The sequence below is a fragment of the Pristis pectinata genome, chromosome 15, assembly GCF_009764475.1.
Source record: "Pristis pectinata isolate sPriPec2 chromosome 15, sPriPec2.1.pri, whole genome shotgun sequence".
Classification (NCBI taxonomy): domain Eukaryota; kingdom Metazoa; phylum Chordata; class Chondrichthyes; order Rhinopristiformes; family Pristidae; genus Pristis; species Pristis pectinata.
In genome coordinates this window covers 47,940,013-47,955,353 of record NC_067419.1, presented here as the reverse complement: position 1 = coordinate 47,955,353, position 15,341 = coordinate 47,940,013, and the positions used below count along the sequence as shown (strand labels likewise).

Sequence of the window (15,341 nt, the reverse complement as noted above, 5' to 3'; positions counted from 1 at the left end):
CTTTCAGCCCAGCGTCTGGTTCAACCAGGCTAAGCACAATTCCACCTTCGGCAGATCACCTCCGACTCACAAAGTACTACCATGTGGTCAGCTCTCTGGACCATGAGTACAGCTGCCCAGGTTGGAGACTTCATCCCAGTCTCCTTCGGAGCAGGATAAGCACCCAGCTTTCAAAGACCTTCTTATTCAGACCTTCGGCCTCTCCCGTCACGAGCTCGCCGCCCGCCTGCTTCATCTCGACGGCCTGGGAGAGATCCTCATCGGCCCTAATGAACGAGATGCTGGCCTTGGCTGAGGGACACAAGCCTTGCCTAATGTTTGAACAGGCCTTCCTCGAACAACTACCCGATGATATTCACCTGCTGTTGGCCGACGGTGATTTCAGCAACCCACGTGAGGTAGCTGGCCAGGCAGATATCCTGTGGAAGGCCAAATGCGAGAGCGGGTCGTCCGTCGGCCAAATTGCCAGGCCGCGAGCCCAACGCCTACCTAAACCAGTCCCAGCAACTGAGCGACCACACCCCAGAAACACAGATGATGACACTGGCGACCAGCTGTGTTTCTACCATCGGACGTGGGGCACGGAGGCCCGTCGATGCCGCCCACCCTGCAAGTTTCAGGGAAATGCCAGGGCCAACCACCGCTGATGGCTACGACGGCTGGCCGCCAATACAGCCTCCTATTTGTTTGGGACAAGCAGTCCGGGCGTCGTTTCCTTGTCGATACTGGAGCAGAGGTCAGTATTTTGCCCCTGACCAGCCGCGACACTCTTAACGGGCAACAAGGTCCTGTACTCAATGTCGCAAACGGCACAACCATATGGACTTTCGGTACCGGTACACTTCAATTACAATTCGGCGACAGCCGTTTTACCTGGAACTTTACCCTTGCCGACGTCACCCAGCCACTCCTGGGAGCCAATTTCCTTCGGGCCCACAGCCTGTTAGTCAACCTGTGAGGGAAGTGGCCAGTGCACTCCAGAACTTTCCAAACCTACCCCCTGGGAGAAGCCAGACTACCAGCCCCATGCCTGGACTCCGTTTCCCTGTCTGACAACGAGTTCACCAAGCTCCTAGCTGAGTTCCCATCGGTTTTGGCACCTCAGTTTACAAATTCGATGCCCAAACACAGGGTGCAGCACCACATCATTACCACAGGGCCACCCCTTCATGCCCGAGCACGACGGCTACCTCCAGACAAGCTCTGCCTGGCAAAGGAAGAGTTCCGCCGCATGGAGGAGCTGGGGATCGTTCGCAGGTCAGACAGCCCCTGGGCCTCCCCCCCCACCCCCCACACATGGTCCCCAAAGCCACCGGCGGGTGGAGGCCCTGCAGTGACTACCGCAGGCTGAATGGCACCACCACCCAGGACCGCTACCCCAAATCTCACATCCAGGACTTCGCGGCAAACCTACACGAGGCCCACATTTTCTCCAAGGTGGACCTTGTCCGGGATACCACCAAATCCCAGTCCACCCTGACAATGTTCCCAAAACTGCGCTTATCACTCCATTCGGCCTCTTTGAATTCCTTCAAATGCTGTTTGGCCTTAAGAACACTACGCAGACTTTCCAGCGGCTGATGGACGCAGTAGGCCGAGACCTGGACTTCGTGTTCACTTACTTAGATGACAATACTAATCGCCAGCCGTGACCACCAAGAACACCTTTCCCACATCCGCCAACTGTACTCCCTCTCCATGATTTCAGCCTCACTATCAACCCGGCCAAGTGCCAATTCGGACTTGACTCTATCGATTATCCTCGGCGGCAGAGTCACCAGTGGAGCAACACCCTCTACCCGCCAAGGTAGATGCTATCAGCCATTTTGCCCGTCCCAATACGGTCAAAGGCCTGCAGGAATTCCTGGGGATGGTCAACTTTTACCATCGGTTCATCCCTGCAGCAGCCCGTATCATGCACCCTTTGTTCTCACTGATGTCTGGCAAGGGCAAGGACATCGCCTGGAACGACGAGGCTGTGGCTGCCTTCATTAAGGCCAAGGACGCCACAATGCTGGTACACCCTAGGACAGACGTCCCAACCGCCCTCACGGTGGACGCATCCAACACCGCAGTTGGTGAAGTACTGGAACAACTAATCGAAGGCCGTTGGCAACCCTTGGCATTTTTCAGCAGGCACCTTAGACCACCCAAACTGAAATACAGTGCTTTCGATCGGGAACTTCTAGCGCTGTACCTGGCGGCCCGGCATTTCCGGTACTTTTTAGAAGGCAGGCCTTTCACCGCTTTCACTGACCATAAGCCTTTGTCCTTCGCCTTCTCCAAGGTCTCTCTGATCCCTGATCAGCTCATCAGCAGTGACATTTGTCCTACATTTCCGAATTCACAACGGATATCCAACATGTCTCCAGAAAGGACAATGTCATTGCTGACGCGTTTTCCAGACCGACCATCCACAGCCTGTCCCTGGGTGTTGACTACACGGCCCTGGCTGACACACAGCAAGCTGACGACGAGCTGCCCAGCTACAGAACCACAGTCTCGGGCCTGAAGCTCCAAGATTTCTTAGTCGGTCCAGGTCAGCAGATCCTCCTTTGCAACATCGCAACAGGTCAACCCCGCCCTGTAGTTCCTGCAGCCTGGCAGAAACGCGTTTTCGACTCAGTACACGGGTTGGCGCACCCGTCCATCAGATCAACTGTTCGACTGGTCACCAGCAAGTTCGTCTGGCATGGCCTGCGCAAACAGGTCAGTGAGTGGGCCAGGACTTGTCCGCACTGCCAGACATCAAAAATCCAACGACATACCAAGGCCCCGCCACAGCAGTTCGAGCCTACCCGTAGAAGGTTCCACCACATCCACGTCAACCTCATTGGTCCTCTGCCAGTTTCACGAGGAGCCCAGTACCTCCTTACCATCATGGAACTATTCACGAGGTGGCCAGAGGCAACCACTCTATCCGACGTCATGACTGATTCCCGTGCCCAGGCGCTGCTCACAACTTGGATCTCATGTTTTGGTGTTCCGGCCCACATCACTTCAGACAGGGGCACCCAGTTTACCTCCAGCCTCTGGTCTGCATTAACGAACATGCTAGGGATGCAGCTGCACACCACCACGGCCTACCACCCTCAATCAAACGGGTTGGTGGAACGTTTCCACCGCCATCTAAAATCAGCCCTGATGGACTGCCTGAAAGGTCCTAACTGGGTCGACGAACTGCCTTGGGTCCTGCTCGGCATACGCACTGCCCCCAAGGAAGATCTCCACGCTTCATCAGCTGAACTCGTGTACAGTGCGCCCCTGGTCGTCCCAGGGGATTTCATACCCGCCCTTCGGGGCCAACCCACGGCAGTCCTGGAAAGGCTGCGCGAGAGGCTCGGCAGCTTGGCACTGATTCCCACTTCGTGGCATGGTCAAGCCCCATCCTGTGAGCCCAAGGAACTACGAGACTGTAAGTTCATTTTCGTTCGCAGGGGCACACCCCGGGCACCGTTGCAACGACCATATGAGGGGCCATTCTGGGTCATCAGGAATAATGAGTCCACCTTTATTTTGGACATTGGGGGCAAGGAAGAGGTCTTCACGACGGACCGCCTCAAACCAGCCTATTTAGATCTACAACAACCGGTCAAGGTCTCAACACTGCGACGCAGAGGCCGACCTCCTAAGCAACGGCTGGCACAGCCCGCGAACCTTGGGGACCGTATCGCCGGTTCTGGGGGGCGGGGTGTTGTGTAGCGACTCACCGTCCGAGCGAGCGAACCGGCTCGGCAGTTGAGTCACGCGTCGTCAGAGTGGCGAGCCCAAGATGGCATTGGGCCTTCGTCTTCCCCGAGCAACAGGGAGAACCCGTGCGCGGGAAAAGTTTGATGACGTAGCACATACGTCATTTCTGTTTTCAGTGGGCGGGAACCGTTCCTCTTAAAAGGCCCGTGCAAGGCAGGAAAATAAATCAGTTTTTGTTCTGCAGCCCACCGACTAGCGTCTTGCTTTCACATCACGGTAGCAGCCGCTACACCCTAAGATTTTCCAATAGGATCAACACACATTAATAAACACATTAAAATGCTTAAACACCTAAAAGGAAATGATGATGGCTAACAAACAACTTCCACTGAAACTTACAAGCAGGATTGGTTTCGAAATCACATTGTACAGTTATGTAGAGAAAAACCGCAAGTGGTCTTGATACAAGTCTGGAAACTGATCACCATATTCATACAAACAAATGGAGCTCCTCAATGAATATACAAATTTTTTTCAAACAAATATATCTCTATACGAGATGGGACCTTTGCTTGTATGCTAATTGGTGGATAACAAATCAGTGGATAATGAGGACTGAGTGCAAACCAGTTTGGGAGGTTTGGAGGTATGCAAGATACTATGTATGTGCAACTACATGAGCTTCCACCATTCATCCACCTGCCTCTGTCTCCTACCCCTCCCCTACCTTGCTCAACCAGCCCATCATCCTTCACCCCTCCTCAGTCCACCAATCACCTCAGGCTCCTGTCTCACTTACACCCCCTCTCCTCTTTATACTGGCTGTCTCCCCTCTCAGTCCTGATGCAGGATCAACGATTCCTCCCCACTTCCCCCCACCCATCCCATCACACCGATGCTGTTCGACCTGAGTTCCTCCAGCAGATTGACTGTTGCTCCAGATTGCAGGATCTGCAGTTTCTTGTTCCTCCCGTCTCCCACCTGGCTCCATCTGCCCATCATCCTTCACCCCTCCTTGGTCCTCTTCTCACCTACTGGACCAAGTGAAACCCATCCCCCCCTCCTCTTTATGCTGGCTGTCTTTCCTCTCCGCTCTCAGTCCTGATACAGGGTCTCGATCTGAAACATCGACAATTCCTTTAACCTCTCCCCTGCCCCACCCATAGATGCTGCTCAACCCGCTGTTGCTCCAGCAGAATGTTTCTTACACAAGTGCAAGCATTTATTTTAAAGGTTCGATTCATATTCCATTAACGCGTGTTCATGTTCTCTCTTCTGTACATCCCACAATATGTTGAGTTCTTACCTGGACAACATGATTTCTGAAAGAGTACATTTTTTAGTAGCAGAAGAATAAACTGACAAGTTACCTCAAGTGTCCAAACAAGTAACCAAACTCTTGACAAACCCATTGGTTAAAATGAACAAGAGATATGGAACATGTTCACAATTGTCAGTACTCAAGCAGATGGTACAATAAATTTCTGATAATCTGTTGTCCCATTGTTCAGTATTCCCAATGGTTCTGCATCTGACTCACTGTTTCCCACCTTTGCTTTAAACTAACCTGGGCTCCATTTAAAATGCTCCTTTTAAACACACTGGGTTCACTAGTAAGTTTATTATACCACTATGAAACATAGAAAAAAAGTGAATTAAAAGTGTGTGAGATATTAATAGGAATACTATCTAGTGGACCAGAAAATCGGCAAATCTGGCACCAAAGTCTCAAGGGTATAGGATTATCAGAGTTTTGCTACATTAGGGTCAGCCCCACACGAGCCATCTGTACTCAAGGAGGGTGATTTCTTTTTTTACCTATTTTGAAATGACTTTCCAGCTACATTGTCACGATATGAATCAAACATGACATGATATTGATCCCGACTCCATTCCAAGACCACCTAGAGAAAAAGGAATTGCATTCAAAAATAAATTAAAATTGTTCATTTATTAGACTTCCCAGTGCAGTTCAATACCATCTCAATAATAGTCTTACAGTACCAAAACTCAACTTTACTTGGCACTTAGGGAAACTAATTAAATATTTCTTGACTTGTAATTGGTCAATTTGGTTATCAGTGTATAGAGAACACAAAGTCTTTGTTGGAACTATTTGTGAAGCAGTTTGAATTTTGCCTAGTCGGTGCTTAATCTTGCCGATGCAGAAGAGGCCACATCAGGAGCAGCAAAGGCGTTGAAAGGGATATCTGCAACCCCATGGTGTGAACGGTGTTTTTCTAATTTCAGGTAATCCTTACCTCCAGGGTTCCCTCTCTCTTGCCTTCTGAGCCATTTTTGTTCCCTTCCCATACACCCCCCTCCAGCCGCCCATCACCCATTTTTGTCCCCCTCCCTCTCATGGTTTCATCCAGCTACTACCTAACTTCACCCACAGGATCCCCTCCCCCATTTGGTTCCTTCTGCCCTTTATCACTCCCCCAATGGTTCCCATTATCACCTTCCTTATCAGATTCCAGCACCAATAGCCTTTGTGTCCCCATTTATCACCACCGTCTCCAGCTTCACCCTCCCCTCCCAAGCTCCAACTGCCCTTTTTTGCCCGTCTGCTTCCACCATCACCCAACTGCCTATTTCCCCTCCCCGCTCCTTCTGCCCATCATCCCTCACACATCCCCAATCCACCGATCACCTACCAGCCCTGTCTCACCCTTACCCCTCTCCTCTTTATATTGGCTATCTTCCCTCTACACTCTCAGTCCTGCTGCAGGGTCTCAACCCGAAACATTGATAATTCCTTCCCCACCCGCCCTCCCCCCACAGATACTGCTTGACCCACTGAGTTCCTCCAGCAGTTGATTTGCTCCAGATTCCAGTGTCTGCAGTCTCATGTCTCCAGATCACTAGTGTGGTTTTCTCACTTTGAAGTTAGTGTCGAACACTGCGCCTCTGATAAGTGCTCCACTGATGCTGACTGACCAGGGGCATATTTCAAATATTTTCTGGTATTACTTCAAATCTAACCCAGATCCCTTTACATTCACAATAATCAAGTACAGCATTTTGCCTGGGGCTACATGAGAAACATATAAATATTTTAACATCCATGCTCTGCACTGTATTACTGCATTATGTTTATGATTGTAAGATTAATGAATTATTCAGGTAGAAATACAGCAACGAAAATGTACCACAAAAAACGGTCAAATTTGTTATTTGGGTATGAATTTTCTTCATACAATTGATTTTCTCACTAATATTTACTCTTGCTTATCATAATGTTATAATAAACAAGGGTGGATATGAAAGAGTGAGCAGATTGGCGCAATGCACATCATCTTTCAACTCGTGATATAACCAGTTATCTATGTAGCACCTTCAGAATAGCCAATCTCCCACACAGCAGTTTAGGTTTATTACATTAAGTTACTCACCTCTCCAAACTGAAAGGCAGACACAATCATGAGCACTAATCCTCCAAAGCAAAGGTAAAGGCCATATCGGTGTGACAGGCAGGTGTAAGTCTGCCTCTGAACCAACTTCAGCATTGAATTGAGGACCATGACCAATCCAGCATACTCCTTATTACAAATAACCAGAAGTCCAACAGTCGGAAATGCAGGGAGAGCAGAGGCTGCTTACTGCAGAATGAAAATAAAATGCTTCAAGATGCTAACCACACCAAAAGATTTTATACAGTTACAACACAATGATGACACACCCTCTACAATATAGCATAAGTCTATATGTTTTCACTATTGGGAGAGTCATGAACAAGGGAGCACAATTACAAAATAAGGGGCTGGTCATTTAAAACTGAGGTACGGTGAAATTACTTCTCTCAAATCTTTGAATCTTTGAATTCTCTGCCCCAGAGGGTGGTGGAGGCCAGATCATTAGATATATTTAAGGTGGAGATAGATAAATATTTGAGAGTAGATAAATATAGACGAGGAGGCATACAGGAGTGAGAAAGGTGGGCTGGTTGAGTGGTGTCACAACAATTACCTCGCACTCAACATCAGCAAGACCAAGGAATTGATTGTGGACTTCAAGGGGAAGTCAGGAGAACACACACAAGTTCTCATTGAGGGTCAGTGGTGGAACGAGTGAATAGCTTCAAGTTCCTGGGCATCAACATCTCAGAGGATCTATCCTGGGCCCAACACATTGATGCAATTATGAAGAAGGCACGCCAGCGGCTCTGCTTCATTAGGAGTTTGAGGAGACTTGGTATGTCACCAAAGACTCCTACAAATTTCTTCAGATGTACAGAGGAGAGCATTCTGACTGGTTGCATCACAGCCTGGTATGGAGGTTCCAACGCACAGGATCACAAGAGCCTGCAGAGGGTTGTAGACTGAGCCAGTTTCATCACAGACATAACCCTCCCCACCATCGAAAGGCGGTACCTCAAGAAGCCAGCATCCATCACTAAGGACTCTCACCATCCAGGACGTGCCCTCTTCTTGTTACTACCATCGGGAAGGAGGTACAGGAGCCTGAAGACTCAACGATTCAGGAACAGCTTCTTCCCCTCTGCCATCAGATTTCTGAATTGTTCATGAACACTACCTCATTATTCCTTTTTTTTTCAGAATCAGGTTATCACTGACATATATCATGAAATGTGTTTTAGCAGCAGTACAGTGCAAGACAGACATAAAAATTACCGTAAGTTACAAAAATAAATTGTGCAAAAGAGGAATAATGAGGTAGTGTTCATGGACCGTTCAGAAATCTGATGGCAGAGGGTAAGCTGTTGCTGAAACATAAGAGTGTGGGTCTTCAGGCTCCTGTACCTCCTCCCCGATGGTAGTAACATGAAGAGGGTATGCCCCAGGTTGTGAGGGTCCTTAATGATGGATGCCACCTTCTTGAGACACCACCTCTTGAAGATGTCCTCAATGGCAGAGAGGGTTGTGTCCATGATAGAGCTGGCTGAGTCTACAGCCCTCTGCAGCCTCTTTCGATCCTGCGTATTAGAGCCTCCATAGCAGGCGGTGATGCAACCAGAGTGCTCGTACATCTATAAAGATTTTGTAGAAATTCTGCCAACAACAGTGGTGTCATCAGCAAGTTTATAGATGGCATTTCAGCTGTGCCTAGCCCCACAGTCATGAGTATAGAGAGAGAGTAGAGCAGTAGGCTAAGCACATGTTCTTGAGGTGAGCCTGTGTTGATTGTCAGTGAGGAGATGCTTTCCACTATTTAACTTTGTAATTTATAGTAGTTTTATATCTTTGCACTGTACTGCTGCTGCAAACCAACACATTTTGCGACACGCAAGTCAGTGATAATAAATCTGATTCTGATTATCCAATTTGGATAAGTACATGGATAGGAAAGGTTTAGAGGGATGTGGGCCAAACACAGGCAAATGGGACTAGCTTAGGTGGGCAGTTTGGTTGGCATGAATGAGTCAGGCTAAAGGCGGTGTTTTTGTGCTATATTACTCTATGACTCTACCAAGGAATTGAGGGTTAAGGGGGAATGGCACAGAAGAGGAGTTGAGGCCTGCAGTCAGCCATGATCATATTGATTGGTTGGGCAGGCCTGAGGGGCCAAGTGGCCTATTCCTACTTTCTTGTGTCCTTTTGTTCTAAGTCTGATTGACAACCACACATCCAAAGATATCTCCCAAGCCAGTGCATGCCTTCATTTATCATTTGCAATGTAACAGATGAAAAACTCCCATTTCTTCTTTATTAAGAAAGCTGCATATTAAATCCCAAGAAAAAGATCGATATTATTATTTATGAGTTGTGGACTCCACTGAGGGTGCCAGTATTTACTGTTCATCCCCAAGTTTCTTTGAAAAAGGCTGCTGAGCTACCTTCATGAACTGCTGCTGTCCATGTACAGTGCTAATGGAGAATTCCAGGATTTTGCCCCAAATAACATAAGAGCAGGAGTAGGTCATTTGACCACTCAGGCCTGCTTCATGCTCTGAGATCAAGTTTGATCTTTTACCTCAGTGCCACTTTTCTGCACTAATCCCATAAACCATAAATCCCTTAGTATCTTAAAAATTTGTTGATTTGTCTTGAATATTACAGCAACTCAGTTTCTACTTTTCTCGTCTAGTGTATTCCCAAAGATTCATTATGCTGTGTGAAGTAATATCTTTGTGCTGAATGGCCCAACCACTTACTTTGAGATTGTGACCATGATTCTGTACTCCTCAGCCAAAAGAAACATCTACCCTGTCAAACTCCTTAATTCTGTACATTTCTCATCTTTCTAAATTCAGGAGGCTACAGCCCTATCCTAGCTAACCTTTACCTATCCTGTGAAAAATCCCTGTCCTGGGAATCAATCTAGTGACCCTTTGCTTCATTCTCTCTACGTATATTGTTCCTAAGGTAGGAAGTCCAGACGCAATCTCACCAGGGCTCTATACAATCGGAGCAAGATATTTCTATTCTAGGAAGTCAAATCCTTTTGCAATAAAGGCTGCACAACCATTTGCCTTCCTAAATGCTGTTGAACCATCTTATTAATTTTCAGTGACTCTTGCATTGGGACACCCAGGTATCTCTGAGCACAAAACCTTTCAATCTTTCAAAATGTCACTGGGTGACAGTGAAGGAATGAAGATATATGTGCAAGTCACTTGGAGGGAACATACTGTTATTCCCATGAACCTGCAAGGGAATCAAAACAGAGGGTACAATAAATGTGTAAAAGTAATGATGAAATTTCTGAATGCCACCCCAAAAAAAAGAAACTCTTAATTTCAATTTTGCAAGCTCTTTTAATGAAAATCCAAGTTTGGTTTAATCAACAACTATAGATTATCAACATTATAATTTATGCCCTCTCTTTAAGTATGCAAAACTGTCAGTCCAGCTCTAAAGTTTCAATCATTTGGAAACTGTAGATGTCAACCATGTGTCACTCCAGAGCTGTCTTCTGACTTGGATACCCCTCTCCAGAGACTTCAACACCAAGTCTGCAGTGCAGTAGTGATGAAGTAGTACACTGTCAGAGTTGTCATCTTAGGATAAAGCATTAAACCTAGACTTTCCACTTACGTGAATGTAAAGATTCTCAAGGCTCTACTTCAAAGAATAGAAGAATTATCTCCAATATGCTGACCAATATCTATTCTGCAATTAATATCACAAAAATTCAGGTCATCTGGTCTTTTTTTTAAAAATGGGAACTTGCTGTATGAAAGATTGCTGACAATAACTACAATTACCAAACTTAAGGGATGTCAAACACACTAAAACGTCTAAAGATATGAAATATATTATGTATATTAAAATAACTTTTGTCACTGTATGTACCCTATGCAGTTAACTCAAACACAAGAGCACTTGTTATAGTTTTGACACTGCATTCTGACATTGTGTAGAGTTAAACTGACACAGGGAAAGACTGTTGTGAAAGAAATCTCATATTACTACTCTCTTAGAAACTGAAGGCCCAGTTTTAGATTTATACTGCAACTTTACCAGAATGGACAAACCACATCACAAAATATGGTTGAATTGCAAAGTGATGCATACAGGGACCCTTAATCAGACTTCCAGTTTAGTTTTACCAGTCACTACATGGGTGGAGTTTTGTACTCTCATGACCAAATATCTCTATTGCTTCACATGGAGGACAAGAACAGTTTACACAGTCTTGCTTCACAAGCTCACACAGCTTGGCTATTCCAACAGTTATTTATTGTTTTGACCTATTTAACTCTAGTAGACCTGGAGTTCAGGGCAAGTCTGATCTTAATACTGCTACCTCTGTTACATGATTCACAATTTGAGATCATGCAAACATTTCAGAATCTTGGTTTAAACCCTGAATACCTTGAACCTCCAGAGCACATAACTATCAAGCACACAAAGGAAAAACCTTGAGTACTTCTAGAAGGCAGTTAATGCACCAGTATTAAGTTAAAACATTAACCCTGATCAATGGTGATTTTGGTTTGTTCAGACACAAAACCTAAATAGACAGTTTGATCAAGTTTCAGTCTTTGGAAAGCAAGCTCCCAGGGAAGGTACGATCCAACACCCAGCAGTGTTTCAAGTTTTAATTTAATCAAATGCTGAATGAACGAAAAAAGTGCCTGGGGAGCAAGTCCCTTCACGATTCTTGATGGTCCAAACTCTTATGCAGTTAATTTAACTTTTTAAATAAGATGCAAATGACATTTGATGGAGATGATAAATTAACGTTTTGGGCAGTTCATTCAACAGTAGTAAAACATCAGAGAACAAAATTGCTGCAAAATGAAAGCATTTCCAATATCAATTTCATCATTACGGCATTCTTTCAGCCTCCCTTACTATTTGAAAACGGCAAAAAGTTATGCAAATGGACCCAAGGACAGAGAAACATAGAATCATCACAGCACAGAATCCCAGCCCTTCGTCAGCTCTCCAGAAAACCAATCCACTCAGTCCCATTCCTGACCATTTTCTTCACAGCCCTGAAATTTCTTTCAGTCAGATCATGTTTTCATGCAGCATGAGAATATTTTTTTTGGAACTCATCCCGATTGCTGTGCCAATCTTCTTAACTCTATTTTATACTAATATTTCAATAAGTAATTAAGCAGCCTAATCAACCTCAGCAAGGGTCCCAGCAGAACCAGAATCAGGTCTTCAGACCAAAGACATCCTTCCAAATAAAACCTCAAACTGAAGCTGCAAGGTGAATCCCAATTTTCCCTCCCCCACCAGCCAAACTAATCTCCACCCTGTTCGCCTACCCCCCCCCCCACCCGACCGTCTTCTGTTCTCTCTCACTGGAATTCTCCCCATACCTACCTCGACCCTCCCCATAACCTCTCCTATTCCTCCTGTCCTTCCCCATAGTCGAGCCCAAGTGAATACCAAGCAACAGAGGGACTACAGTGTACAAGTCCAACGATCCCGAAAGGTGGCAATGCAAGGAAGAAGCCACATGGGATACTTGACTTTATTAGCTAGGGCATAATATCAGAACAGGGAAGTTATGGTACAACTATACAGAACATTGGGTAGGCTACAGCTGGAGTATTGTGAACAATTTTGGTCACCACACTACAGCAAGGACATGATTGCACTGGAGAGGGTGCAGAGATTCACCAGGGTGTTACCTGGGATGGAGTGTTTCAATTATGAAGAAACCGGAGAGGCTGGATTTGATCTTCCTGAAGGGGGGGCAGGGGAGAGGGGAAGAAGAGCCTTACTGAAGTATACAAAATTACAAGGAGCGTAAGCTGGGTAGATAGAAGGAAACTCTTCCCCATAATCAAGGTGTCCATGGCCAGAGAGAGTTGTTTCAAGGCAAAGGGTAGGTAGTTCAGAGGGGACATGAAGAGAAATGCTTTCACCCAAAGGGTGGTTGGAATCTGGAACACACTACCTGAGGGTGGTGGAGGCAGAGAATTTCACAGCATTTAAGTAGTATGTGGACAAGCACTGAATCACCAAGGCACAGTAAGCTACAGACTAAGGGCTGGTAAGCAAAAATTAGTACCGATGAGTACTTGGTCAGATGGAATGTTTCTGTGCTGTATGAATCTACACCACTCCTCACACACCTCTGTCCGTCCCTCATTCCTTTCCCTTACCCTCCCTCCACACTGTTCCCAGTCCTACATCTCCTAACCCTCTTGACCACACTCCCCAGGTCCACTCATTCCCACCACCCCCCCACCCCCCGAGTTCCCTTGCTCAGGTTCTCTCCACTCGTCTCCCCTCATCCCTCCTCAGGTTCCCTCATCCCCTCCCCATCACAGATTCCCTGTCCTCTGTTCAGGTTCCCACCCCTCATCCCTCCTCTCTTACCCCATTCCCTCCCTCCCACTCTGGTCCCCCACATCCCTCCCCTCCGGTCCCCTCCCTCTTCCCGCTGCCTCAGTAAAGCAGCCAACATAATCAAAGACCCCACCCACCCCGGACATTCTCTCTTCTCCCCCCTCCCATTGGGCGGGATCCTGAAAGCACGTACTACCAGGCTCAAGGACAGCTTCTATCCCACTGTTACAAGACTATTGAACGGTCCCCTAGTACGATAAGATGGATTCTTGACCTCACAATCTACCTCATTATGACCTTGCACCTTATTCTCTGCGCTGCACTTTCTCTGTGACACTTTATTCTGCATTCTGTTATTGTCTTACTCTGTACTACCTCAATGTACCGTGTAATGAATTGACCTGTACGATCGGTGTGCAAGACAAGTTTTTCACTGTAGCTCGGTATATGTGATAATAATAAACCAATTTCTTCCCCTCATCCCTCTGGTCCCGTCCTCCCCTCTTCTTCCCTCCCCTTCCCTCAGGTTCCCACCCCCTTCCCCTCCCCTCAAGTTCCCTCCTCCTCCTCCGGTTCCTTCCCCCCTCCTCCCATCAGGTTCTCTCCCGATCTGGTTCCCTCCCACAGGTTCCCTCCCCCTCCGGTTCCCCCTCCTCCCCCTCCCCTCAGGTTCCCTCCTCCCCCCCCTCAGGTTCCCTCCCCCCTCCTCCTCCCCCCCCTCAGGTTCCCTCCCCCTCCTCCTCCTCCTCCTCCCCCCCTCCGGTTCCCTCCTCCTCCTCCTCCTCCCCCCCTCCGGTTCCCTCCTCCTCCTCCCCTCCGGTTCCCTCCTCCTCCTCCTCCCCCCTCCGGTTCCCTCCCCCCTCCTCCCCTCCGGTTCCCTCCCTCCCTCCCTCCCTCCCTCCTCCCCTCCGGTTCCCTCCCTCCTCCCCTCCGGTTCCCTCCCCTCCCCTCCCTCCTCCCCTCCGGTTCCCTCCCCCCCCCCTCCCCTCCGGTTCCCTTCCCTCCCCCTCCCCTCCGGTTCCCTTCCCCCCTCCTCCCTCCTCCCTCCTCCCTCCTCCCCTCCGGTTCCCTCCTCCGGTTCCCTCCTCCTCCCTCCTCCCTCCCCCCTCCGGTTCCCTCCTCCCTCCTCCCCTCCGGTTCCCTCCCCCTCCCCTCAGGTTCCCTCCCTCCACCTCCGGCCCGCTCTGCCGGGGGCCCGGCTTTCGCCGACGCGCTGACCGTCCGCTCCCGCTGACCGTCCGCTCCCGCCAACCGCCGCCCGCGCGCCGCATTCAAACGGCGCCGCCCGCCGCCCGGCTCGAGCCGCCACCGCCGCGCCGCGCCGCACGTGACCAGCCCCCCAATAGCTACCCCATCCACGCGCTACGTCACAGGCCACGGCCGGTCCCAAACTCGCGCATGTGTCTTTCGCACACCCTCGCCGCTACCACCCTGTGCGCATGCGCAGTTTTGCACGGTTCCGCGTAGCCATTGTTCTCTATCAGCAGTGGTGCGATTAGAGCCGCCATCTTGGGTGTGGCAATGGCGTGAGAGGACAGATGGGCGGAGCTTATGGGCAAGTTGCGTTGCGCTGTTAGGCTGGGTTAAAGTTTACTGAACTTACCACGAAGTTCATAAGTTACCCAGAGGTTGCTGAATGATGTCAGTTCATAAATTCTAAACCATTCTGGCGCCTGCTGAATTTAATTTCACTTTATTAAATCGAAAGCCAGTTTCATTAACACTGACACTACTGGATTGTGGTGGGATGTTCAGAATCTGGTTTAATATCACTGATTTATATGCCGTGAAATTTGTTGTTTTGTGGCAGCAGTACAAAGACATCAAATTACTAATAATTACAAAATAAATAGCGCAAATAAAGGAATAATGAGGTAGTGTTCCATAGAGGGGAAGAAGCTTCCTTTCCTCCGATGGTAGTGACAAGAAGAG

The 15,341-nt window shown here is 48.1% G+C and overlaps 1 protein-coding gene across 1 annotated transcript in view; it reads right to left on the bottom strand.

The window, feature by feature from the left end:
• The window catches only part of gnptab (N-acetylglucosamine-1-phosphate transferase subunits alpha and beta), a 68,177-nt gene extending 53,410 nt beyond the window's left edge, over positions 1 to 14,767 (bottom strand). The window contains 3 exon segments of the mRNA XM_052030758.1: positions 5,509 to 5,594; positions 7,086 to 7,292; positions 14,645 to 14,767. Of these exon segments, the coding sequence (XP_051886718.1) occupies positions 5,509 to 5,594; positions 7,086 to 7,214 (215 nt within the window). The 5' untranslated portion in view covers positions 7,215 to 7,292; positions 14,645 to 14,767.
• Between the last annotated feature and the right edge of the window lie 574 nt (positions 14,768 to 15,341).